The sequence below is a fragment of the Somniosus microcephalus genome, chromosome 15 (genome assembly GCF_052327205.1).
Source record: "Somniosus microcephalus isolate GS21.2 chromosome 15, FLI_Smic_1.0, whole genome shotgun sequence".
Classification (NCBI taxonomy): Eukaryota; Metazoa; Chordata; class Chondrichthyes; order Squaliformes; family Somniosidae; genus Somniosus; species Somniosus microcephalus.
In genome coordinates, this window is record NC_141001.1 from 123,261,511 (window position 1) to 123,287,899 (window position 26,389).

Sequence of the window (26,389 nt, forward strand, 5' to 3'; positions counted from 1 at the left end):
CATCGTGTTCGCCTTCTCCCATCCTGGTAGTCGCATGATCCAGTGATAATGGAGTTGTTGACCAATCACAGTGATCAATCTCAATCAGTGAGTCTACAACAGGCCCAGACATGAGGCGAGGAAAACCCCCAGTGGGTGGAGAGCTTCGTGAACCAGAAGTCCAAAGTCACCTGTTCCTCCCGAGCTCGCTACACTCGCCACACATCATGTCTCACATTACTCAGATACTGTGTCCCAAAATATTATTTTTCTGAAAGAAATCTAATTTGCATTTGAATGAATCGACACTAACTGCTTCCACCGTCTTCCCTGGGGAGCCTGTTCCATAGATTGACCACTCGCTCACTGAAATGCTGTTTCCGCAGGTGAGCTTTGATGGGATGAGTGATTTTAATGTGATTGACGCAGAGCGGTGCCCTTTCTTGAAAACGTGACATTTCCACGAGCAGTCAGTGCTTCCACCAGCCCCTCTGCCCAAGGGTGCTATTGTGGTGCAGTTTACCTGCAGTATGTGGGGGTGTAATGAATGAACGGGGAATGATTAGCTGTGCATCCTCCTTCCTTCACCCCAGGTGAAGAGTCTCCGGACGCTTTGGCCCTAAAAAAAAATACATTCCAACGCATGCCAGAGTTACCAATTTGATTTGAAATTTCATCCATTTTCTTGGGGTGGGAGGGATGTGGGAACTTGCAAGTGTTGGCGTCAATTCTTTACTTTTTCCCCCGCAATATTACTGATAGCTGGTGTGTGTATCTTTTGCAAGCTTGGCCAGCTTTACAGTAGAAAAGTTGGGGTGCAAATAAATCTCCTTCCAAAAAAAAATTATCTCTTTTTGTTGCAGCTACAAGCGTCTTGAGGTGGGAAAGAGGCAACGGGACTATTTGCCATCCGGTTTCTTCTGCGTCTGCTGTAGTCGTGCGTTTCTCGGTCTTGCGGCAGGTAGGAGCAGGGTCGCAGGTGCACAGTTCATGTTGAATTCGCAGCTTTGGGCTGTGCACGGAGGGTGCCTAAACATCTCACTGGCTGAGAGTCACAGCGAGATTTTCAGCCCAATTAGCCCGGCCTGCATTTGAACTGTTAAAAGTTTTCCCAGAAGGAAAAGGATAGCATTCCGAGCCCAGGCATCAGACACTCGTGAATTGTATCATTGTTTCCCCCGGGCAGGAGAGCCTAGAACTAGGGGACATAGTCTCAGGATAAGGGGTCGGCTATTTAGGACCGAGATGAGGAGGAATTTCTTCACTCAGAGGGTGGTGAATCTTTGTAATTCTCTACCCCAGAGATTTTCTGTTGCACTCTTATTTTTAAACATTCTGTCACACTCTGGTTATTATCCATTATCCCCCCCCATCTCTATCCTGCTCTATTGGTTTCTCATTTCTCATTGACTTTTTAAATTCCCGCTCACCTGGACCCTCCCCCATCTCTCCAGCCACGCATTCATCTGTTCTATCTTATTTCTATACTCACCAGCTCGTGGCACCGGGAGTAATCCAGAGATTACTACCTTTTGAGGTTCTGCTTTTTAATCTCTTTCCTAGCTCCCTAAAATCTGCCTGCAGGACCTCATCCCTTTTTCTACCTATGTCGTTGGTACCGATATGGGTTACCTATGAACATACAAAAACTGACGGACAGGAAAAGACCCACTGGTTCCTCGAGCTTGTCCCACAAGGTCGTGATGTCTGTTCTAAAAATGGGAGCAGTCTTCGAGAGGGTGCAGATTTACTAGAATGGTATCAGTGATGAAAGACTTCAGTTACGTGGAGAGACTAGAGAAGCTGGGATTGTTCTTAGAGCAGAGAAGGTTAAGGGGAAGATTTGATAGATGTGTTCAAAATTATGAAGCGTTTCGGTAGAGTATAAAGAGAAACTGTTTCCAATGGCAGAAGGGTTGGTAACCAGAGGACACAGATTGGGGAGGGGAGATGAGGAGAATATTTTTTCCACAGCGAGTTGTTGTGATCTGGAACGCGCTGCCTGAAAGGGCGGTGGAAGCAGATTCAATAATAACTTTCAAAAGGGAATTAGAGAAATACTTGAAAGGGAAAAATTTGCAGGGTTGTGGGGAAAGAGCGGGGGGGAGTGGGACTAATTGGAGAGCTCTTTCAAAGAGCCGGCACAGGCACGATGGGCCGAATGGCCTCCTTCTGTGCTGTAAGATTCTATACAGACACCCGGAGCCATGTGGGAGAGGTGAAAAACCCGATTTAAAAAACCCAGGCTAATAACTCCTTTTGGTGTTCAGGAGTTCACATTGACGTGATTTATATTACAGGGACCTACCTCTTGTGAAGGTGATCGTCGCCCCAGCCAGAAACAGGCCCAACTCCCTCTTTATTTGTTTGATTATATTATTAGTGGTGCCCTGCCCTCCCAGAGAGGGCACTTATACTGATTTCTAGCTCATGACACTAAGGTTTTCACTCGTACTGACACAATTATAGGTCCTTTATGGCACTGCTGCGACATAGATATCGTTAATGGTTTGAATAGTGTTGCTCGTGCCTTCCTTGCTGTTTCCCCTGGCCATTTTGCCTCTGCTGTAGCCAGTTACCTAATCCCAGCCTGGTGCTAATGACCTTCAGAGTTAACTTCGCTCGGCAGACAGATGCCGCGATCTCTACAGTGCCTCTGCGAGCAGATGTTTCCTCAGCAGAAGCATGCCAAGCAATCTAGCTCACCTTACTGTATGCTACTGTGGGACTGAGCTCAAACCATCGGTACTAATCCACCTTCGAGTAAAGAAAGAAAAAAAAGACGTGCATTTCTATAGCGCCTTTCACAACCTCAGGACATCCCAAAGCGCTTTACAGCCAATGAAGTACTTTTTGAAGTGTAGTCGATGTTGTAATGTAGGAAACACGGCAGCCAATTTGCGCACAGCAAGCTCCCACAAACAGTAATGTGACAATGACCAGATCATCTGTTTTAGTGATGTTGGTTGAAGGATAAATATTGGCCCCAGGACATCGGGGAGAACTCCTCTAGTCTACTTTTTATTTTTATCCACACTTTCTGTTTGGCCCTTTTTCTTCCCTCCCACAGGGCAGCGGTCCTTCATTCTGCCAGCGCAATTCACACCTCATCTAGAGCCATCCTTTGTTCCTGAACCTGTCCCATTACCACCTCCTCTCGCCTTGAATATCTCTTAATGTCTCTCAATCTCTCTTAACCTCTCCTGCTTTCTATCTTATCACTGACCTTCCCTTTTGTTCTTTCATCCCCTCCCCCTTTTCCCAGCCCCTAAACTTGCTTTCCATTTCCTGCTTTTTTCCAGTTCTGACGAAGGGTCATCGACCCGAAGCGTTGACTCTATTTCTCTCTCCACGGATGTTGCCTGGCCTGCTGAGTTTTTCCAGCGTTTTCTGTTGTTATTTCGGATTTCCAGCATCCGCAGTATTTTGCTATCGTACTTCCAATAGTGTTGTGGGATTTTTTACATCCTCCTGAGAGCAGATGGGCCCTCAGTTTAACGTCTGATCCGAAAGACGGCACCTCTGACAGTGCAGCACTCCCTCAGTACTGTCCCTCTGACAGTGCAGCACCCCCTCAGTACTGTCCCTCTGACAGTGCAGCACTCCCACAGTACTGTCCCTCTGACAGTGCAGCACTCCCTCAGTACTGTCCCTCTGACAGTGCAGCACTCTCTCAGTACTGTCCCTCTGACAGTGCAGCACTCCCTCAGTACTGTCCCTCTGACAGTGCAGCACCCCCTCAGTACTGTCCCTCTGACAGTGCAGCACTCCCACAGTACTGTCCCTCTGACAGTGCAGCACTCCCTCAGTACTGACCCACTGACAGTGCAGCACTCCCTCAGTACTGTCCCTCTGACAGTGCAGCACCCCCTCAGTACTGTCCCTCTGACAGTGCAGCACTCCCACAGTACTGTCCCTCTGACAGTGCAGCACTCCCACAGTATGTCCCTCTGACAGTGCAGCACTCCCTCAGTACTGTCCCTCCGACAGTGCAGCACTCCCTCAGTACTGCCCCTCTGACAGTGCAGCACTCCCTCAGTACTGCCCCTCCGACAGTGTAGCACTCCCTCAGTACTGCCCCTCCGACAGTGCAGCACTCCCTCAGTACTGCCCCTCTGACAGTGCAGCACTCCCTCAGTACTGCCCCTCTGACAGTGCAGCACTCCCTCAGTATTGTCCCTCTGACAGTGCAGTACTGCACTGGGAGAGTCAGACTTGGCTTACGTGCTCAAGTCTCTGGAGTGGGTCTTGAAGCCACGACCTTCTGACTCAGATGTGAGAGAGAGTGCTACTCAGTGAGCCCCAGCTAACACGCTATCAGTTGGAACAAATCAAAGTGAACAGTCCTCCTTGTCCGGCGGTACTTGTGAACGAACATCAACTAGTGCCTGTTCACTTGCACAAATGCATTTGTTCTCGAACAAAAGCCACTTTGCCTGATGGAACCTCGGTGTGAGCCGCCACCTTTATTTCATTTAATGGTTTTGGCCAATAACATTTCACTCCTCAGCGAATTACATATACGTGAAAGTAGGTACAATATACGTAAAATAGACAAATCAATAAAGCAGTTTTTTATAAAAAAATAACAACATTCTAGAACTTAAAGCCAAAACACCTACACCGCTAGTGCTAGGTGACGAAGTAACACAGTAACATGACCTGGCTGGATTAGTATTTTAGTCTTAGTTGATTATACAAATAGAATCTTTCCAGGTTAAATTTAAATTGTGTACTGTACACTTTATACACTAATATACTATATTATATATATATATATTCAGTGTCTGCACTAGGATTATTTTATTCTTTAAAAAAAAATCTATTTTAAAATGTAATTAAGCGTCAGGCTCGCAGCATTAATAATACGGTGAAATACATGCAATAATCTCCCATTTGGCTGGTAAGGATTTAGTTCCGACGCCAGCTGTGCTTTTCCGGGTATGTCGCCGCCTGGTATCTAAGTGCAATTTGAAGGCAGATTATAATGAGATGTTACAGTCCATGACCGATCTCCCTCTGTGCCCCTGCGAGTGCGCGAACCCGCTGCTAATCTATTGATATGCTGATTTCTGTCGACTTCACGGCGTCCACTAGGAAGGAGAGCTCGTTGCAGAGCGTCTCGTACCGAAACGCCATGCGGATCTGCGCCACGTTGGTCTTCCGGATATCGTTCCCCTCGGGCCCCTCCTTTAAGTAGTTCACCCCCAAGAAGTGTTGCTTCTCCTTTTTGAAGAGAAATTAAAGGTAAGTGTATTAGTTCTGCCCGTCACCTGGTCCGAATCAGTGAGAAACAATTCCGACTCCGAAAATTGCTGCAAAAAATCACTCATCCACCCACTCGAAGACTTAGAAACATAGAAAACATAGAAGATAGGAGCAGGAGTAGGCCATTCGGCCCCTCTAGCCTGCTCCGCCATTTAATGAGATCATGGCTGATCATCCAAATTCAGTACCCTGCCCCTGCCTTCTCCCCCATACCCCTTGATCCTTTTAGCCTTAAGAAATATATCTAACTCCTTCTTGAATATATTTAATGAATTGGCCTCTACTGCCTTCCGTGGTAGAGAATTCCACAGGTTCACCACTCTCTGGGTGAAGAAATTCCTCCTCATTTTTGTCCTAAATGGCTTACCCCTTATCATTAGACTGTGACCCCTGGTTCTGGACTCCCCGACCATCGGGAACATCCTTCCTGCATCTAGTCTGTCCAGTCCAGCCAGAATTTTATAAGTTTCAATGCGATCCCCTCTCGTTCTTCTAAACTCCAGCGAGTATAAGCCCAATCGATCCAATCTCTCCTCATACGTCATTCCTGCCATCCCAGGTATCAGCCTGGTGAATCTTCGCTGAACTCCTTCCATGGCAAGAATATCCTTCCTCAGATAAGGCGACCAAAACTGCACACAGTACTCGAGATGTGGTCTTACCAAGGCCCTGTACAACTGCAGCAAGACATCCTTGGTCTTGTACTCAAACCCTCTCGCTATGAAGGCCAACATACCATTTGCCGCCTTAACCGCCTGCTGTACCTGCATGCTTACCTTCCGCGACTGGTGCACAAGGACACCCAGGTCTCGTTGCACTTCCCCGTCTCCCAATCTATTGCCATTCAGATGATAATCTGCCTGCCTGTTTTTGACACCAAAGTGGATAACCTCACATTTATCCACATTATATTGCATCTGCCATGCATCTGCCCAATCACCCAACCTGTCCAAATCATCCTGGAGTTTCTCGGCATCCTCCTCACAGCACACACGCCCACCCAGCTTTGTGTCGTCTGCAAATTTGGAGATATTACATCTAGTTCCCTTGTCTGGATCATTAATATATATTGTGAATAGCTGGGGTCCAAGGACCGATCCTTGCGGTACCCCACTAGTCACTGCCTGCCACTCGGAAAACGACCCGTTTATTCCAACTCTTTGCTTTCTGTCTGCCAACCAGTTCTCTATCCAAGGCAATACCTTGCCCCCAATCCCATGTGCCTTAACTTTACACGCTAATCTCTTATGTGGGACCTTATCGAAAGCCTTCTGACAGTCCAAAAACACCACATCCACTGGTTCTCCCTTATCTATTTTACTAGTTACATCCTCAAAAAATTCCAGTAGATTAGTCAAGCACGATTTACCGTTTGTAAATCCATGTTGACTTTGTCCGATCCTGTCACTGTTTTCCAAGTGCTCTGCTATTACATCTTTTATAATGGACTCTAGCATTTTCCCCACTACCGATGTCAGGCTTACCGGTCTGTAATTCCCCGTTTTCTCTCTACCACCTTTTTTGAATAGTGGAGTAACATTAGCTACCCTCCAATCCATGGGTACTGTTCCAGATTCTAACAAATGTTGGAAGATGATCAGCAATGCATCTACTATTTCTAGGGCCACTTCCTTAAGTACCCTAGGATGTAGATTATCAGGCCCTGGGGATTTATCGGCCTTCAATCCCATCAATTTCCCTAACACCATTTCCCTACAAATACTGATTTCTTTCAGTTCCTCCCTTTCATCAGACCCTATGTTCCCCGACATTTCTGGGAGGTTATTTGTGTCCTCCTTTGTGAAGACAGAACCAAAATATGTATTTAATTGGTCTGCCATTTCTTTGTTCCCCATTATAAATTCCCCTGTTTCTGACTGCAAGGGACCTACGCTTGACTTCACCAATCTTTTTCTCTTCACATATCTATAAAAGCTTTTACAGTCAGTTTTTATGTTCCCTGCAAGCTTACTCTGATATTCTATTTTCCCTTTCTTAATTAATCCCTTTGTCCTTCTTTGTTGAATCCTAAATTGCTCCCAATCCTCAGGATTATTGCTTTTTTTGGCCAATTTATATCTCCTCTCCTTGCATCTTATGCTATCCCTAATTTCCCTCGTTAGCCACGGTTGAGTCACCGTTTTTGTTTTATTTTTATGCCAAACTGGGATGAACAAATTCTGTAGTTCATCCATGCGGTCTTTGAATGTTTGCCATTGCCTATCCACCGTTAACCCTTTGAGTGACGTTCCCCAATCAATCCTACCCAATTCGCGCCTCAGACCATCGTAGTTTCCTTTATTTAAATTCAGGACCCTAGTCTGAGTCAACTACTTCATTCTCCATCTTAATGAAGAATTCGATCATATTATGATCGCTCCGACCCAAGGGGCCTCGTACAACAAGATTGCTAATTAATCGTTTCTCGTTATATAATACCCAGTCTAAGATGGCCTGATCTCTGGTTGGTTCCTCGACATATTGGTCCAGGAAACCATCCCGTAAACACTCCAGGAATTCCTCCTCCACAGTATTGTTACTAATTTGGTTAGCCCAATCTATATGTAGATTAAAGTCACCCATGATGACTGCTGTGCCCTTTTTGCACGCTTCTCTAATTTCCCTTTTATTGCCATCCCCAACCTCCGCCTTACTGTTTGGAGGTCTATATACCACTCCCACTAACGTTTTCTGCCCCTTGGTATTTCTCAGTTCTACCCTTACAGATTCCACAATCATCAGAGCTAATATCCTTCCTTACAATTGTGTTAATTCCTTCTTTAACCAGTAATGCTACCCCACCTCCCTTTCCTTTTTGCCTATCTTTCCTGAATATTGAATACCCCTGGATGTTGAGTTCCCAGCCTTCGCCACCCTGGAGCCATGTTTCTGTAATCCCAACCAAATCATATTCGTTTACCTCTATTTGCGCAGCTAATTCATCCACCGTTTTACGAATGCTCCTCGCATTAAGACACAAAGCCTTCAGGCTTGTTTTTTTAATGCTCTTAGACCTATTAGAATTATTATTTACTGTGGCCATATTTGATTTAAACCGTTGATTTCTCTGACTGCCACTTTTGTTTTTCTCCTTCCTATCTTTTGCTTTTATCCTTGTTTCCCTTTCCTCTGTCCCCCTGCTCAGGATCCCAACCCCCTGCCATTTTAATTTAAACCCTCCCCAGAGCACTAGCAAACACTCCCCTGGGACATCGGTCCCGGCCCTGCCCAGGTGCAAACCGTCCTGTTTAAACCGGACCCACCTCCGACAGTGCGGCGCTCCCTCGGTACTGCCCCTCCGACAGTACGGCGCTCCCTCGGTACTGCCCCTCCGACAGTGCGGCGCTCCCTCGGTACTGCCCCTCCGACAGTGCGGCGCTCCCTCGGTACTGCCCCTCCGACAGTGCGGCGCTCCCTCGGTACTGCCCCTCCGACAGTACGGCGCTCCCTCAGTACTGTCCCTCCGACAGTGCGGCGCTCCCTCGGTACTGCCCCTCCGACAGTGCGGCGCTCCCTCAGTACTGCCCCTCCGACTTTGCGGCGCTCCCTCAGTACTGATCCTCTGATAGTGCGGCGCTCCCTTGGTACTGTCCCTCCGACAGTGCGGCGCTCCCTTGGTACTGTCCCTCCGACAGTGCGGCGCTCCCTCAGTACTGCCCCTCTGATAGTGGCGCACTGGGAGTTTCGGCCTGGATTTTGTGCTCAAATCTCTAGAGTTAGAACTTGAACCCACAACCTCTGACTCAGGGGCGAGAGTGTTACCCACTAAGCTACGGCTGACCCCTTTTCCTTATTTAACATCATTGATCCAGTGACTGTTATATTTAACACATTCTTCCTCACCAGACAACCATAAACCAACTCCCGTCCATACCCAGCTTGTACGCCCCCAGTATAACCAGAGCTGCTTGTTTATCCTTCACTTGCAAACCAATCGATAGAAGCCTCAGGAGTCTGTCTCAGGAGTCAGTCTCACAGCATTAATCTCCTAACTTACTTTCATCGATCGATTCCAATGGGCCTGGTTGCAGACACAAGTATAAAAAGCAATAATTCTTCATTTTTTGTAATACTGTCTCCAACCGTATTGATTCTCAGCTCTGCCTGGAGGAAAGCGAGCACAGATTGTAATGGGAAGAACATTCTCCCGCGAGAGGAAGACTTGGCACCCTGTGAGGGTTTGCACTCGGTCGCTGGTCATGTTTCACTGCTTGCACTTCACTATTACATTACCTTGTAAATCTTCTCTCCATTCTCTCAGTGCGACAGAGGGACAGGACCAGACGGTGCAATGCTACTTGCAGCATCAAAGCAAGCGCTGAATTTGGTGGCAACAGTAAATGAAACGGAGAGGACAAGTCCTGCTGTTGGCCGTGGCGCAATATGTAGCACTCTCTCTCGCCTCTGAGTCATGGGTTCAAGTCCCACTCCAGGAACGTCGGCACAATATATCTACGCCGACACTCCCAGTGCCAGTACTGAGGGAGGGAGTGCTGCATTGTCGGAGGTGCCGTCTTTCAGATGAGACGTTAAACCGAAGCTCCGTCTGCTCTCAGGTGGACGTAAAACATCACTATTCGAAGAAGAGCAGGGGAGTTCTCCCCGGTGTCTTGACCAGTGTTCCCTTTAAGCCCGCAGCGCTCCAAGGGTCCCTGGCAGCTGGTGAGCCGGCTTTTAAATCAAAAAAAAAACGCGTGTGCGCAGACTTTTGAATGGGGTGCACAGCCCAAAATGGGGAACATTGACAGTGACTACACTACAAAAGTGCTTTATCGGCTGTAAAGTGCTTTGGGATGTCCTGAAGTTGTGACAGGCGCGATAGAAATACAGGGTTTTTTCCCCCCATTACCCACTGAAACATTGGTCAGTATTAAATCCTTCCATAAAACTCATGATGTTTGTTTTAACCAGTATCTTCGATCCGGTTCCACTTTAACCTTGTCATACTAGAGAACGGGCAGCCACGTGACTCATCACCTCCCCACTCTCAATCCATTACAAGCCAGGCTGCAACAGGGAGGAGCCGGCGAGGAACATGAGAACATAAGGCGTAGGAGCAGGAGTCGGTCATTTCGCCCCTCGAGCCTGCTCCGCCATTCAATGAGATCATGGCCTCAACTCCACTTCCCTGCCTGCTCCCCATAACCCTCGACTCCCTTAACTTTCAAAAATCTGTCTGAGGAGATTTGGAGCTCTGAAAATTCACAGGGACGACTGTGACCAGCTGACCCCGGGGTCAGGAGGACGGCTGAACTTTAACATTCCAATCAGGCACCCGACACACGCAGGTGATGCTGCAAAATGCAGTGTAGGGCGTTTCTCTCCCTCTTCCTCCCCCTCCTCCCCCCAGAAAGATGCCAGAAGTTTGCCTTTGGCCCTTTGTATAAAGGGGGAGGAGGGGTGCTAAAAAATCATTAAGTCCTCTCCTCTCCCCTTCCACCCCCCAGCATCTAGGCGTCCCGGCCTAATTCCCAGCTTTTCGGTCACACGCCCGCCGGAATTATCGTCCCAAGGGGTGTCTCTGTGCAAGGGGATGGGGCAGGGCAGGCACGAGTGGAAAGCCAGCCAGTGCCCTCTGCCACAGCCGACACCTCATAATCTTCACTTGCCTCCGATTGCTGGGGATGGTTCGCTTGGAGAAGGCAGAATGAAACCGGTCCCTATCCATTGGTGCAAGTCTCTCAATTCCCTGGCTGTCTGTTCACTGAAAATCTCCATCTTTCTCTCAACTGCCAGTGCATGGGGGTGAAACATCGAAACATAGAAGATAGGAGCAGGAGTAGGCCATTCGGCCCCTCGAGCCTGCTCCACCATTCAATGAGATCATGGCTGATCATCCAAATTCAGTACCCTGTCCCTGCCTTCTCCCCATATCCCTTGATCCCTTTAGCCTTAAGAAATATATCTAACTCCTTCTTGAATATATTTAATGAATTGGCCTCAACTGCCCTGTGTGGTAGAGAATTCCACAGGTTCACCACTCTCTGGGTGAAGAAATTCCTCCTCATCTCAGTCCTAAATGGCTTACCCCTTATCCTTAGACTGTGACCCCTGGTTCTGGACTCCCCGGCCATCGGGAACATCCTTCCTGCATCTAGTCTGTCTAGTCCTGTTAGAATTTTATAAGTTTCAATCAGATCCCCTCTCATTATTCTAAACTCTAGCGAATATAAGCCTAATCGACCCAATCTCTCCTCATACGTCATTCCTGCCATCCCAGGTATCAACCTGGTGAATCTTCACTGCACTCTCTCCATGGCAAGAACATCCTTCCTCAGATAAGGCGACCAAAACTGCACACAATACTCAAGGTGTGGTCTCACCAAGGCCCTGCACAACTGCAGCAAGACATCCTTGTTCCTGTACTTGAATCCTCTCGCTATGAAGGCCAACGTACCATTTGCCTTCTTAACCGCCTGCTGCACCTGCATGCTTACCTTCAGCGACTGGTGCACAAGGACACCCAGGTCTCGTTGCACTTCCCCTTTTCCCAATCTGACAGTGCCGAGATCCTTTAGATCGTGGAGCCTTATGAAACATTCTGCTTCCGTAGCCTTACCTTGTGGGACAAGCCACTTTGAAGAACGCTGTTTCTCGCTATCTCACACTGGTCGCAGGTGGTGAGTTTCCAGACTTGGGCAGCTATTGCATATTCCTCCATGAGTGCCTCCTGGTTCAGAACAGAGCAATTGGTTAGTGGCCTACCTCGAAACACAAGCAGCAACACTCCACAGGCTAGAAACAATGGCCCCCGTAAAACCCTTCCATTTCTACAGGGTTCGAATATAAAGGCTTCTGCGGCAGCAACTCCCGACCCCGCGACTTCCACCACCTGGAAGGACAAGGGCAGCAGGCGCGTGGGAACACCACCACCTCCAAGTCACGCACACCATTCCGCCTTGGGCAGATATCGGCCGTTCCTTCATCGTCGTTGGGTCAAAATCCTGGAACCGCCGACCAATTTAAGCTGCGCGGCCGTGCTCTGCAGCTCCCTCCAACTGGCTGACCGGCTGTTAAATAGGAAATAACGCGCATGGGGGGTATTTTGAATGGGTCGCACACCCAAAAAAAAATTAAATGGGAACATTGCCCCTGACCTAACGGCACCGTGGGAGCACCTTCACCACGCGGACTGCAGTGGTTCCAGAAGGCAGCTCACCACCACCTTGAGGGCATTTAGGGATGGGCAATAAATGCCGGCCTTGCCAGTGACGCCCACATCCCAGGAATGAATTTTTTTTTAAACTGAATTGAATTATAATCTGAATAAAAGGTGCATTTAATTTATGCTGAAAATTTGGGAATTAATTTGTGTTGCCTTTTCAAACCCCATCAAATACACAGCTGTGAGATACAGTGTGAGCTTTATTGTATATGCTCCTCAGAGTGACTTTGATCCTGCTGAAAGGGGCAGATTCCAACTGCCAGTGGACCTCCCGCGCCGACCCAGGAGGGTAGTAGGGTCAGAGGTGGATCACCCCGTGCTTCTCTGGGTCCATCACTGGCCCAGGGTGCCGGGTCTGGGGTTGATAAGTTGAGCCTGTGGCGTACCGATCACAGAACGGACACAATCCGCTTTCCGGTCCGTAGACTATAAATCAGGTGTCATGCCTTTAAGAAGGATCACACCTTTAAGAAACTCGATCTGCAACATAGTTAAGCCCAGAGCGGGGGAGGAGCAGTCAAAGCTGTGCACTGAGGAAAGAGAGTTGTACCTTGTGTAGTCTCTGACTCCATTTTGTGTTCAGCATGCAGCCTCAACAATTAAACCTTTTCTGTTGAACCACTCCGAGTTCAGTATTTTTTGCTAGGAGTACGTAGACTCCTACAAGCCAAACCTTTCCTATCTTTGCTCCATATCTCTTGATACCCAACAAAAATCCATCAATCTCAAGTTTTAATTGACCCCCCAGCCTCAATAGCTTTTTTGGGGGAGAGAGTTCCAGATTTCCACCACCCTTTGTGTGAAGAAGTGCTTCCTGACATCACCCCTGAACGGCCTGGCTCTAATTTTAAGGCGATGCCCCCTTGTTCTGGACTCCCCCCACCAAAGGAAATAGTTTCTCTCTATCTACCCTATTGAATCCTTTAATCATCTTAAACACCTCGCTCAGATCACCTCTCAACCTTCTAAACTCGAGGGAATACAAACCAAGTCTATGCAACCTGCCCTCATAATTTAAACCTTTTATCTCCAAGATGTTTGTGCAGCCAGTTTTAATGCATAACTCTCTCCTCTTCCTCTTAGGCAGTCCCTCGGAACCGAGGATGACTTGCTTCCACATTAAAAATGAGTTCTCAGGTGACTGATGAGTCCAACCAGTTTTAATGCATAACTACAAGCAGCACAGAGCTGGAATAGCGCAGGTAATGGAACAGGTTAAGAAACAAAGGATGGCTCTAGATGAAGTGTAAATTGCGCTGGCAGAACGAAGGACAGCTGCCATGTGGGGGAGAAGAAAAAAACCACAAGAAGTGTGGATAAAAAATATATACGATAGGGGCCGAGGTTATGATCTGAAATTGTTGAACTCAATGTTGAGTCCAGAGGGCTGTAAAGTGCCGAATCGAAAGATGAGATGCTGTTCCTCGAGCTTACGGTGAGCTTCCGTGGAACAATGCAAGAGGCCGCGGACGGTGAGGTCCGAGTGGGAGTGGAGCGGTGAATTAAAATGACAGGTGACCGGAAGCTCGGGGTCACCCTTACGGACTGAACGGAGGTGTTCCGCAAAGCGGTCACCCAATCTGGGTTGGGTCTCCCCAATGTAGAGGAGACCACATCGTGAGCAGCGAATACAGTATACTAGATTGTGAGAAGTACAAGTAAATCGCTGTTTCACCTGGAAGGGGTGTTTGGGGCCCTGGACAGTGGGAAGGGGGGAGGTATAGGGGCATGTGTTGCATCCCCTGCGCTTGCACGGGAAGGTGCCAGGGGAAGGGGTGCTAGGGGTGATTGCAAAGTGGACAAGGGTGTCACGGAGGGAGCGGTCCCCTCGGAATGCTGAAAGGGGAGGGGAGGGGAAGATGCGTTTGGTGGTGGGATCGCGTTGGAGGTAGCGGAAATGGCGGAGGATGATCCGTTGAATGTGGAGGCTGGTGGGGTGAAAGGTGAGGACAAAGGGAACCCTATCGTGGTTCCGGGAGGGAGGGGCAGGGGTGAGGGCAGAAGTGCGGGAGATAGAACGGACACGGTCGAGGGCCGTGTCAACCACTGTAGAGGGGAATCCTCGGTTGAGGAAAAAGGAAGACATGTCGGAAGCACTGGTGTGGAAGGTGGCATTGTCGGAGCAGATGCGGCGGAGACGGAGAAACTGGGAGAATGGAATAGAGTCCTTACAGGAGGCGGGATGGGAGGAAGTGTAGTCCAGGTAGCTGTGGGAGTCGGTGGGCTTGTAGTGAATGTCTGTCAAATTCTCACATTCTCACCACTCTCTGGGTAAAGAAGTTTCTTCTGAATTCTCTATTGGATTTCTTGGTGACTATCTTATATTGATGGCCTCTAGTCTTGCTCTTCCCCACAAGTGGAAACACTCTCTCTGTATCCACTCTATCAACATTTTTCATGATTTTAAAGACCGCTATTAAGAGAAAAGAGACCCAGCCTGTTCATCCTTTCCTGATACGTATACCCTCGCATTTCTGGTATTATCCTAGTAAATCTTCTCTGCACCCTCTCCAGTGCCTCTATATCCTTTTTAGAGTATGGTGACCAGAACTGTACGCAGCACTGTGTGGTCTAACCAAGGTTCGATACAGGTTTAGCATAACTTCCCTACTTTTCAATTCTATCCCTCTAGAAATAAACCCTAGTGCTTGGTTTGCTGTTTTTATAGCCTTGCTAACCTGTGTTGTATATAAGGTTCCAAAACTAAATTTTAGACGGTGATTATCTTTTGAGCTTGCTCTTCTGGCTGAGAGCTTCACCGCTCGGTTACACACAGTGTGGGGAATCCTGGGCAGTGTTGACATACACAGTCAGTGAGGATGGCTACATACAAGGCAATGACCACATCAGTGTCCGTATTAGCATCGCACAGCACTTAAGAGGCACCAACCTTTGTGTAATGGAACTGCATGGGGTCGTCAGTGGAGAGCGAGACCTTGAGGCCTTTGTGCAGGAACTCACACAGTGGGTTTTTCGAATACTCCAGGAAAAGGCTGTTATTGCTCAGCGGAGACATGGCGATGGGTATCTGAGCGAGGTAGTAGAGATACTGAAGCACTGGGCTCTGGGAAGTTGAAAACACGCATTGAAAGGTCTCATATTGGGCATTCTTTCTGATTTAATACAAATAAAACCAATAGTGCATCACACAAAATCTAAACTTGGTGGGGTAAATTATCACTTTGTGATGGAGGATCAGTACTGAGGGAGCGCTGCACTGTCGGAGGGGTAGTACTGAGGGAGCGCTGCACTGTCGGAGGGGTAGTACTGAGGGAGCGCTGCACTGTCGGAGGGGCAGTACTGAGGGAGCGCTGCACTGTCGAAGGTGCAGTACTGAGGGAGCGCTGCACTGTCGGAGGGGCAGTACTGAGGGAGCGCTGCACTGTCGGAGGAGCAGTACTGAGGGAGCGCTGCACTGTCTGAGGGGCAGTACTGAGGGAGCGCTGCACTGTCGGAGGTGCAGTACTGAGGGAGCGCTGCACTGTCGGAGGGGCAGTACTGAGAGAGCACTGCACTGTCGGAGGGGCAGTACTGAGGGAGTGCTGCACTGTCGGAGGGGCAGTACTGAGGGAGCGCTGCGCTGTCTGAGGGGCAGTACTGAGAGAGCGCCACACTGTCAGAGGGGCAGTACCAAGGGAGCGCTGCACTGTCGGAGGGACAGTACTGCGGAAGCGCTGCACTGGAGGGGCAGTACTGAGGGAGCGCTGTACTGTCGGAGGAGCTGTACTGAGAGAGCGCTGTACTGTCGGAGGGGCAGTACTGAGAGAGCGCTGCACTGTCAGAGGGGCGGTAATGAGGGAGCGCTGCATTGTCGGAGGGACAGTAATGAGGGAGCACTGCACTGTCTGAGGGGCAGTACTGAGAAAGCGCCGCACTGTCAAAGGGACATTACTGAGGGAGCACCGTACTGTCGGAGGGGCAGTACTGAGGGAGCACGGCACTGTTGGAGGAGCAGTACTGAGGGAGCGCCGCACTGTTGGAGGAGCAGTACTGAGGGAGTGCCACACTGTCGGAGGGGCAGTACTGAGGGAGCACTGCACTGTCAGAGGGGCAGTACTGAGAGAGCGCCGCACTGTTAGAGGGGCAGTACTGAGAGAGCGCCGCACTGTTAGAGGGGCAGTACCGAGGGAGTGCTGCACTGTCGGAGGGACTGTACTGAGAGAGCGCCGCACTGTCAGAGGGGCGGTAATGAGGGAGCGCTGCACTGTCTGAGGGGCAGTACTGAGAGAGCGCCACACTGTCAGAGGGGCAGTACCGAGGGAGCGCTGCACTGTCGGACGGGCAGTACTGAGGGAGCACCATACTGTCGGAGGGGCAGTACTGAGGGAGCACTGCACTGTTGGAGGAGAAGTACTGAGGGATCGCCACACTGTCGGAGGGGCAGTACTGAGGGAGCACCACACTGTCGGAGGGGCAGTACTGAGGGAGCACTACACTGTCGGAGGGGCAGTACTGAGGGAGCGCCGCACTGTCGGAGGGGCAGTACTGAGGGAGCGATGCACTGTCGGAGATGTCGTTCCTCGGGTGACCGTAAAATTCCCGTGGTATTATTTTAAGAAGAGCAGGGGAGCTGTCCTAGTGTCCTGGCCAACATTCCTCCCTCAACCAACATCACCAAACACAGATTCACTGCTGCTTCTTCCCATGGCTGTTTGTGGTATCTTGCTCTGTGCACTTTGGCTGTTGCGTTTGCCCACTTAACAACTTAAAAACTTAACCAATTGGCTGTGAAGAACTTTTGGAAATCCTGAGGATAAAGAATGATGCAGCACAGGAGGAGGCCATTCGGCCCATCGTGCCTGTGCCGGCTCTTTGAAAGAGCTCTCCAATTAGTCCCACTCCCCACTGCTCTTTCCCCAGAGCCCTGCGAATTTCTCCTTTTCAAGTATTCAATTCCCTTTTGAAAGTTATTATTGAATCTGCTTCCGCCGCCCTTTCAGGCAGCACATTCCAGATCACAACAACTCGCTGCGTAAAAAAAACTTTCCTCATGTAGCCGCTGGTTCTTTTGCTAATTATCTTGAGTGTCCTGGGTGTCCTTGTGCACCAGTCGCTGAAGGTGCAGCAGGCGGTTAAGCAGGCAAATGGTATGTTGGCCTTCGTAGCGAGAGGGTTTGAGTACAGGAACAAGGATGTCTTGCTGCATTTGTACAGGGTCTTGGTGAGACCACATCTTGAGTATTGTGTGCAGTTTTGGTCGCCTTATCTGAGGAAGGATGTTCTTGCCATGGAGGGAGTGCAGCGAAGATTCACCAGGCTGATACCTGGGATGGCAGGAATGACGTATGAGGAGAGAATGGGTCGATTGGGCTTATACTCGCTGGAGTTTAGAAGAATGAGAGGGGATCTCATTGAAACTTATAAAATTCTAACAGGACTAGACAGACTAGATGCTGGAAGGATGTTCCCGATGGTCGGGGAGTCCAGAACCAGGGGTCACAGTCTAAGGATAAGGGGTAAGCCATTTAGGACAGAGATGAGGAGGAATTTCTTCACCCAGAGAGTGGTGAACCTGTGGAATTCTCTACCACAGAAGGCAGTAGAGGCCAATTCATTAAATATATTCAAGAAGGAGTTGGATATATTTCTTAAGGCTAAAGGGATCAAGGGATATGGGGAGAAGGCAGGGACAGGGTACTGAATTTGGATGATCGGCCATGATCTCATTGAATGGTGGAGCAAGCTCGAGGGGCCGAATGGCCGACTCCTGCTCCTATCTTCTATGTTTCTATGTTATCTTAAATCTGTGTCCTCTGGTTACCGACCCTCCTGCCAGTGGAAACAGTTTCTCCTTATTTACTCTATCAAAAAAGAATGGATCGCTTTTCATATTACGGCAAAGGACAATGTCAACCAGTCGGACAGCAAATGTCTCTGAAACCTACACTGCTAACAGCAGCTGCTGTTTACAGTAGCTTAAAGTGTCCAGTCCCCAAACGCAAGGTCTGTTTGAGGTTTACAAATGAATATCGAGTTACCAAGTGTTGTTTTGAGCTGTTGCCCACTTGGAACGGGATCGGGTGCTAACTGATCGCATTTCATTCTGGATCCTCTGCTGCATTCAGCCTGGGGTCTGTCAGATCCTCCCCGCCCCCTCCACACACTGGAGTTAAATGAAGGTCGAGAGAGAGAGAAGGGGACACGATGCTCATGACGCTCGGCTAATGCTCAAGAGCTGATTATGTTTTCCCAATATTCTCCTGTCCTCAAGCCACCGCCTATCTGATTGGCTGCACGAGTCCGGTGAGTGTGGACGGGCTATCCGGCCACAGATAGCCCACCTGACATTCCCACACAGAATTCCCAGCAGGAATTCCTGGAGCCCAAGGCAAACGAAGCAAAAGATAGTTTTCCGACTGAGGTCAGCACCAACAGGGGTTTGAACCTGGGCCCTCCCTGGCCTGGGTAATACACCGTGCAATGCAGAATTACTAAGTCTAAATGATCAGAGTTTGAATTTTGGAAACCGATAAAACGGGCAGTTTGAAAGAAAGAACTTGCATTTCTATAGCGCCTTTCTTGACCTCAGGATGTCCCAAAACGTTTTACAGCCAATTAAGTACTTTTAGATTGTACATCCTGATGTAAAAAGACTACTAAGCATTTGGTTTGAGTATAAAACAAGGTTTTAATCAACTGTTTCACAACCATGAGATTCTAGTCACATCACTAGTTCCTGGTTACAAAAACGTCCTGAACAAGCTGGGCCCATGCCCGAGTATTTATACTCCTTGGACGGCGCCACCAGCTGGCCGCCCAGTGTTATTTCATGAGTCATTTCTCCATGAATGATAAGATTCACGACAAACAGCAATGTGATAATGAGCAGCTAATCTGTTTTAGTGATGTTGATTGAGGGATAAATATTGGCCCCAGGACACCGGGGAGAACTCCCCATCTCTTCTTCAAATAGTGCCGTGGGATCTTTTCCGTCCACCTGTGAAAGCAGACTGAGAGTACTGTACTTGGAGTGTCAGCCTGATTATGGGCTGAAGTCTCTGGAGTGGGACGTGTACCCACGACCCGACTCAGAGGCAAGAGTGCTGCCCACTGATCCACAGCTGACAATTATTCGTTTGAAGTGAGATGCTGTGATATTAAGGAGCGGAGGCTGATTTCCACAGCCCTCTCATGATTCTGTGCTGTTGCTGTGTGTGAGCGTACCTTCTTAAGATTCAGTCCATGTGAAATGTTGTCCGCTGTTAGAAAGGCTGAAACCAAGTGAGTGATTGAACCGGCCTCCCCACAGTGAGGTCGGAACTGGAACGTGCTCAGCCCTCGTTCCCTGAAAAACAAACCATACAGTGAATTGATCACCGGTCAGTGTCTCGCCGGTCATTGTATCACCGGTCAGTGTCTCGCCGGTCATTGTATCACCGGTCAGTGTCTCACCAGCCCGTGTCTCGCCGGTCATTGTATCACCGGTCACTGTCTCGCCGGTCACTGTCTCGCCGGCCTGTGTATCGCCGGCCAGTGTATCGCCGGCCAGTGTCTCGCCGGTCACTGTCTCGCCGGTCACTGTCTCGCCGGTCAGTGTATTGCTGGCCAGTGTCTCGCCGGCCAGTGTCTCGCCGGTCACTGTCTCGCCGGTCAGTGTCTCGCCGGTCAGTGTCTCGCCGGCCAGTGTCTCGCCGGCCAGTGTCTCGCCGGCCAGTGTCTCGCCGGTCACTGTCTCGCCGGTCAGTGTATCGCCGGCCAGTGTCTCGCCGGCCAGTGTCTCGCCGGTCACTGTCTCGCCGGTCAGTGTATCGCCGGCCAGTGTCTCGCCGGCCAGTGTCTCGCCGGTCACTGTCTCGCCGGCCAGTGTCTCGCCGGCCAGTGTCTCGCCGGCCAGTGTCTCGCCGGTCAGTGTCTCGCCGGTCAGTGTCTCGCCGGCCACTGTCTCGCCGGCCACTGTCTCGCCGGTCAGTGTCTCGCCGGCCAGTGTCTCACCGGTCAGTGTCTCGCCGGTCAATGTAAACTAGATCACTGTCTGGTGAAAATGCTTTCGGTATCAATGAGCTGGAAATTTTGAACTAAGATCCCTGTAGAGTTGAGCAAATACAGATCTGGGTCAGAGGAAGGTTAGACTCTACCATCATAGAATCACACTGCACAGAAGGAGGCCATTCGGTCCATCGTGCCTGTACAGGCTCTTTGAAAGAGCTATCTTGCCTCTGGTCCTTTTGCAAATTACCTAAAGTGCGGTGCCCAGAATTGAACACAATACTCCAGCTGAGGTCTAACCAGTGTTTATAAAGGTTGAGCATCACTTCCTTGCTGTTGTTCTCTGTGCCTCTATTTATAAAGCCAAGAATCTCATATGCTTTTTTAACAGCTTTCTCAACTTGTCCTACCGCCTTTAAAGATTTATATACTTAAACTCCCAGGCCTCTCTGTTCCTGCACGCCCTTTAAAATTGTACCATTTAGTTTATATTGCGTCTCCTCATTCTTCCTACCAAAATGCATCACTTCACACTTCTCTGCATTAAATTTCATCTGCCATGTGTCTGCCCATTTCACCAGTCTGTCTGTGTCCTCCTGAAGTCTGTTACTATCCTCCTCACTGTTTACTACATTTCCCAGTTTTGTGTCATCTGCAGACTTTGAAATGCTGCCCTGTATACACAAGTCCAGGTCATTAATATATATCAAAAAGAGCAGTGGTCCTAATACTGACCACTGGGGAACACCACTGTATACTTCCCTCCAGTCTGAAAAACAACCGTTCACCACGACTCTCTGCTTTCTGTCCCTTAGCCAATTTCGTACCCACGCTGCTACTGTGCCTTTAATCCCATGGGCTTTCATTTTGCTACCAAGTCAATTATGTGGTACTTTATCAAACACCTTTTGTCCATATTTACATCAACCGCACTACCCTCACTACAATAGTTACCTGAAGGAAAAGGCCAGCATACAGAGCGGTAAAATACTTACTTTCTCAGGTTGTTGAGCACCATGATGTTTGCGTACATGTAGTAGAGGTAGTAGCTGTACGGTGGGTTCTGCTCCCTTGTCCACTCCCCAGGGGTCGGGCTCTTTATTGAGAACATGTGAGCGCTGTGCTTGGACTCATCATCCACACTGTCAAAGCCCGTCACCTGCGACAGAAAAACAGACCCGTCAGACGGCACGGACTCCCAGTCACGAAGACAGCGCACAGTGCGCCACGCGCCCCAGTGAGGTAGCTGCTGGCTATGTCAGTGACGGTTAGGACACAGGCTCATCCACGTGGCTGGTTTCCAATCACACCTGCGCTGTTAGAAGATTTAAAGCGAAGACCTGCCCCACAGCAAGGGAAAGTAAACTATAGGTGAGTCTCACACACCGCCTACTGGTTCATTAACGCCAATGATTAGGACAGGTTGCATAAACTTGGTTTGTATTCCCTTGCGTTTAGAAGGTTGAAGGGTGATCTAATCGAGGTGTTTAAAATGATTCAATAGGGTAGACAGACAGAGAGAGAGAGAGAGAAAGGGGGCAATTTTACCCAGATACTTTAGGCGCTAAAGAGCCTCTGAGGTGGCCAAGGTGGGGTCTTAAGCTGAATCGCCAGTTTAGCCACCGTTTAGCGCAGGGCGCCATCTTGGTAAAGGAGTGGAAGCCAGCACTAAGAACAGCCGCCTGGAGGATCGTTAAGCAGCTGATTGCAACTTAAATTTCCTGCTAGTGCCCGTTATCGAGGCTGCATGGTATTTTGGTGGCTAGCGCTTAACCCAACACCCTCGCCTAACAGCGACCAGCTGATTGGGAGCAAACACAGTGTTGCAGAGGATTTCGAGCGCTACTTAAAAGGCATCTCAGCTTTCACCGTTCACTTGCTGCTAGAGGTTTGAAGAGGACTTTTGAAACACATCGGGAGACTTTCTGGGACACGTTGTCAAGATTTCACCAACACGCTATCAACATTTATTCTGGAAATTCTCTGAGGACTCCACCTCATAGGAGTCACCAGGAGAAAGGGAGGGCTTGGTCATGGACATCTTGCCCGGGGTCCCCTTTGGACTGCAGGAGGAATGGGAGGAGGACAGGAGGCCAGGCAGAGCAGCACCACCCGCTGCAGGAGGGCGAGGTGGACTCCTTCCCCCCTGCGGGTACAGGACATCCCTCCTCCTCTGGACCTCCTCCACCAGGACCTCCAGTGCCGTGTCCGAGAACCTGGGCGCCCTCGGTCTCTGAGCCATCCTGCAACGTGCCGCTGTGTGCCAGCCAGCGCACTCCACACCTTCAGTGGAAGTGGGTGCGTGGAGCCCACATAAACTGCTCCACCAAAATTGCGTCTAATCAGCACTTGAGTGCTAAACCTGCAGGTGTCAGATTTAGCGCCTAACGGTCACTGGACTAATAATTCCGAGAACATGAGTTCCAAGCCCACCAGGGCAGTTTGTGAATTGGAATTCTGTTTAAAAAATCTGGAAATAAAAATCTAGAATCAGTAAAAATGACCATGAAGCAGTCGGATTGTTGTAAAAACCCAACTGGTTCACTGATGTCCTTTAGGGAAGGAAACCTGCCGTCCTTACCCGGTCTGGGCCTGTATGTGACTCCAGTCCCACAGCAATGTGGTTGACTCTGAACTGCCCTCTGAAGAGACCCAGCGAGACACTGAGTTTGTAACAAACCTGCTACAGGTGATTCAAGAAGATTCACCACCACCTTCTCAGGGCATCTAGGGATGGGCAACAATTAGAATTAGTCCTTTACCATATTTGCCCACTACAGTGTTAGCTCCTCCAGCTCTGGTTTACTGCTGGTGCCCTGTGCCACAGTCGGAGCCCATCCTCAGTCACTACGCCTCCGCTCACTCTCTCTCTCTCTCCCTCGCTCTTTCAAAGCTGCTCTTTGACCTTTGAAACGTTCTCTGAAACGTTCTCCTCTGTGGCCCGACTCCCTCACGCCTCCTTGTAAGGTGATTGGTCTTTAGAACTGTCCGAATGCAAATTGTTGCTGTTTTTAAATTTAGTTTAAACATTTTTTCTGCAAAAAAAAACCCTTCTGAAAATGTTACGTAATTTTCATTCAGCGGCCCAGACCGTAAGTAGTTAAATGTTTTGCTGCTTTTCTCATTTCAATTAATTTGATTTGGTTTCTTGAAGTAAAACGAGGGGTAAAAGCCCACCCATTGCCCGCGGGTTCCGTCATAGGCGGGCGGGAGCCGTTACATGCTGTAATAAAAGTAGAGCGGGGAAGGTGTTTACGCACGTATTTTAGGAAGAGGTGAAGTTCCCGGTTTTCCTTGGGGTTGATTGTTGCTTCAAAGAGAGGCAGGAAAATATTCTCCAGCATTTTTCCAAAACTAGGCAGGATTTTTTTTGTTCGAAATATATCGCTGGAATAGAAGTAAAAAATTAAAACGGCAGATCAGTGTGTGCAACTTCGCTCACTCCCGTCTCGCCAATCATTCCACTTTCACTGTTATAGGACGGTGTGTTTTCACTATTGTCAGCCCAAAGCCTACGCGAGGTCACTCACTTTGGTAGGAAGAATAGGAAAACAGAATATTTTTTTAAATGGTGAGAAACTAATAAATGTTGGTGTTCAGAGGGATTTGAGTGTCCTTGTACACGAAACACAGAGAGTTAACATGCAGGTACAGCAGGCAATTCGGAAAGCAAATGGTATGCCAGCCTTTATTGCAAGGGGGTTGGAGTAAAAGAAAGACTGGCATTTCTCCAGCGCTTTTCACCACCTCGGGACGTCCCAAAGCGATTTACAGCCAATGAAGTACTTTTGAAGTGTAGTCACTGTTGTAATGTAGGATACGCGGCACCCAATTTGCGCACAGCAAGCTCCCACAAACTGCAGGAATAGATAAGTAAAGACATCTTACTGCAATTGTCCCGGGCTTTGGGGAGACCACACCTGGAGTACTGTGCACAGGTTTGGTCTCCGTACCCAAGGAAGGTTATACTTACCTTAGAGAGAGTGCAGCAAAGGTTCACCAGACTGGTTCCTAGGATGAGAGGGCTGTCCTATGATGAGAGATTGTGTAGATTGGGCCGATACTCTCTGGAGTTCAGAAGAATGAGAGGTGATCTCATTGAAACATCTAAGATTCTGAGAGGGCTTGACAGGGTCGATGCTGAGAGGTACGGACCGGGGTCAAGCAAGGCTGTGTCATCGCACCAACGCTCTTCTCGATCTTCCTTGCTGCAATGCTCCATCTCGCCCTCAGTAAGCTCCCCACTGGAGTGGAGCTAATTTACAGAACAAACGGGAAACTGTTCAACCTCCGTCGCCTCCAGTCCAGATCCAAGGTCGCCCCATCCTCTGTCGTCGAATTACAGTATGCAGACGACGCTTGCGTCTGCGCTCACTCGGAGGTCGAACTCCAAACCATCGTCAACACCTTCACCGAAGCGTACGAGAGCATGGGCCTTACACTAAACATCTGTAAGACAAAGGTCCTCTACCAGCCTGCCCCCGCCACACAGTACTGCCCCCCGATTATCAAAATCCACGACAAGGCCTTGGACAACGTGGACCACTTTCCATACCTCGGGAGCCTACTGTCAACAAGGGCAGACGTCGATGACGAAGTCCAACACCGCCTTCAGTGTGCCAGTGCAGCCTTCGGTCGCCTGAGGAAGGGAGTGTTTGAAGACCAGGACCTCAAACCCGGCACTAAGCTCATGGTCTACAGAGCAACAGTGATACCCGCCCTGCTGTATGCCTCAGAGACATGGACCATGTACAGCAGGCACCTCAAAGCACTGGAGAGGTACCACCAATGCTGCCTCCGCAAGATCCTGCAAATCCATTGGCAGCATAGGTGCACCAACGTCAGTGTTCTTGCTCAGGCCAACATCCCCAGCATCGAAGCTCTGACCACGCTCAATCAGCTCCGATGGACGGGTCACATTGTCCACATGCCCGATACAAGACTCCCAAAACAAGCACTCTACTCGGAGCTCTGGCACGAGAGCCCCAGGTGGGCAGAGGAAACGCTTCAAGGACACCCTCAAAGCCTCCTTGAAAAAGTGTAACATCCCCATCGACACCTGGGAATCCCTGGCCCAAGACCGCACAAAGTGGAGGAGAAGCATCCGGGAAGGCGCCGAACACCTCGAGTCTCTTCGCCGGGAGCAAGCGGAAGCCAAGCGCAAGCAGCGCAAGGAGCGCACGTCAACCCAAGCACCCCACCTACCCGCCCCTTCGACCACCGTCTGCCCCACCTGTGACAGAGACTGTAGGTCCCGCATTGGACTCATCAGTCACCTGAGAACTCATTTTTAATGTGGAAACAAGTCATCCTCGGTTCCGAGGGACTGCCTAAGAAGAGAAGAAGTTTCCCCTGGCTGGAGAGATTAGAACTAGGGGTCACAGTCTGAGGATAAGGGGTCAGCCATTTAGGACTGAGTCGAGGAGAAATTTCTTCACTTAGAACATTGTGAATCTTTGGAATTCCCTACTTCAGAGGGCTGTGAATGCTTAGTCATTGAGTATATTCAAGACAGAGATCGATAGATTTTTGGACGCTAAGGGAATCGAGGGATATGGGGATCGGGTGGGAAAGTGGAGTTGAGATTGAAGATCAGCCATGATCTTATTGAATGGTGGAGCAGGCTCAAGGGGCCGTGTAACCTACTCCTGCTCCTAATTCTTATGTTCTTATTAACAAACCCATTTATGGGCAAATCGTTTCAGCATGGCTCAGTGGGTAGAAATCTCACCTAAATCAAAGGTTGAGGGTTCAAGCCCCACTCCAGAGACTTGAGCACATAATCCAGGCTGACACTGCCAGTGCAGTACTGAGGGAGCGCTGCACTGTCGGAGGGACAGTACTGAGGGAGCGCCACACTGTCGGAGGGGCAGTACTGAGGGAGCTCCGCACTGTCGGAGGGGCAGTACTGAGGGAGCGCCGCACTGTCGGAGGGGCAGTACTGAGGGAGCGCCGCACTGTCGGAGGGGCAGTACTGAGGGAGCACCGCACTGTCGGAGGGGCAGTACTGAGGGAGCGCCGCACTGTCGGAGGGGCAGTACTGAGGGAGCG

General features: G+C 49.5%; 1 protein-coding gene across 5 annotated transcripts in view; it reads right to left on the reverse strand.

Moving 5' to 3' along the window:
* Positions 1-4,421: 4,421 nt before the first annotated feature.
* The window catches only part of LOC147107206 (AMP deaminase 3-like), an 85,647-nt gene continuing 63,679 nt past the window's right edge, over positions 4,422-26,389 (reverse strand). For 3 of the 5 annotated variants that reach the window (XM_086008394.1, XM_086008395.1, XM_086008392.1), the window contains exons 10-15: positions 23,599-23,725; positions 21,334-21,497; positions 19,577-19,697; positions 15,303-15,476; positions 11,807-11,917; positions 4,422-5,205 (exon numbers count right to left, since the gene is read on the reverse strand). In XM_086008394.1, coding sequence (XP_085864520.1) covers positions 5,029-5,205; positions 11,807-11,917; positions 15,303-15,476; positions 19,577-19,697; positions 21,334-21,497; positions 23,599-23,725 — 874 coding nt within the window. In that variant the 3' untranslated portion in view covers positions 4,422-5,028. Of the gene's footprint in view, positions 5,206-8,510; positions 11,918-15,302; positions 15,477-19,576; positions 19,698-21,333; positions 21,498-23,598; positions 23,726-26,389 lie in introns of all 5 variants that reach the window. The other 2 variants (XR_015081058.1, XR_015081057.1) reach the window with 2 other exon arrangements.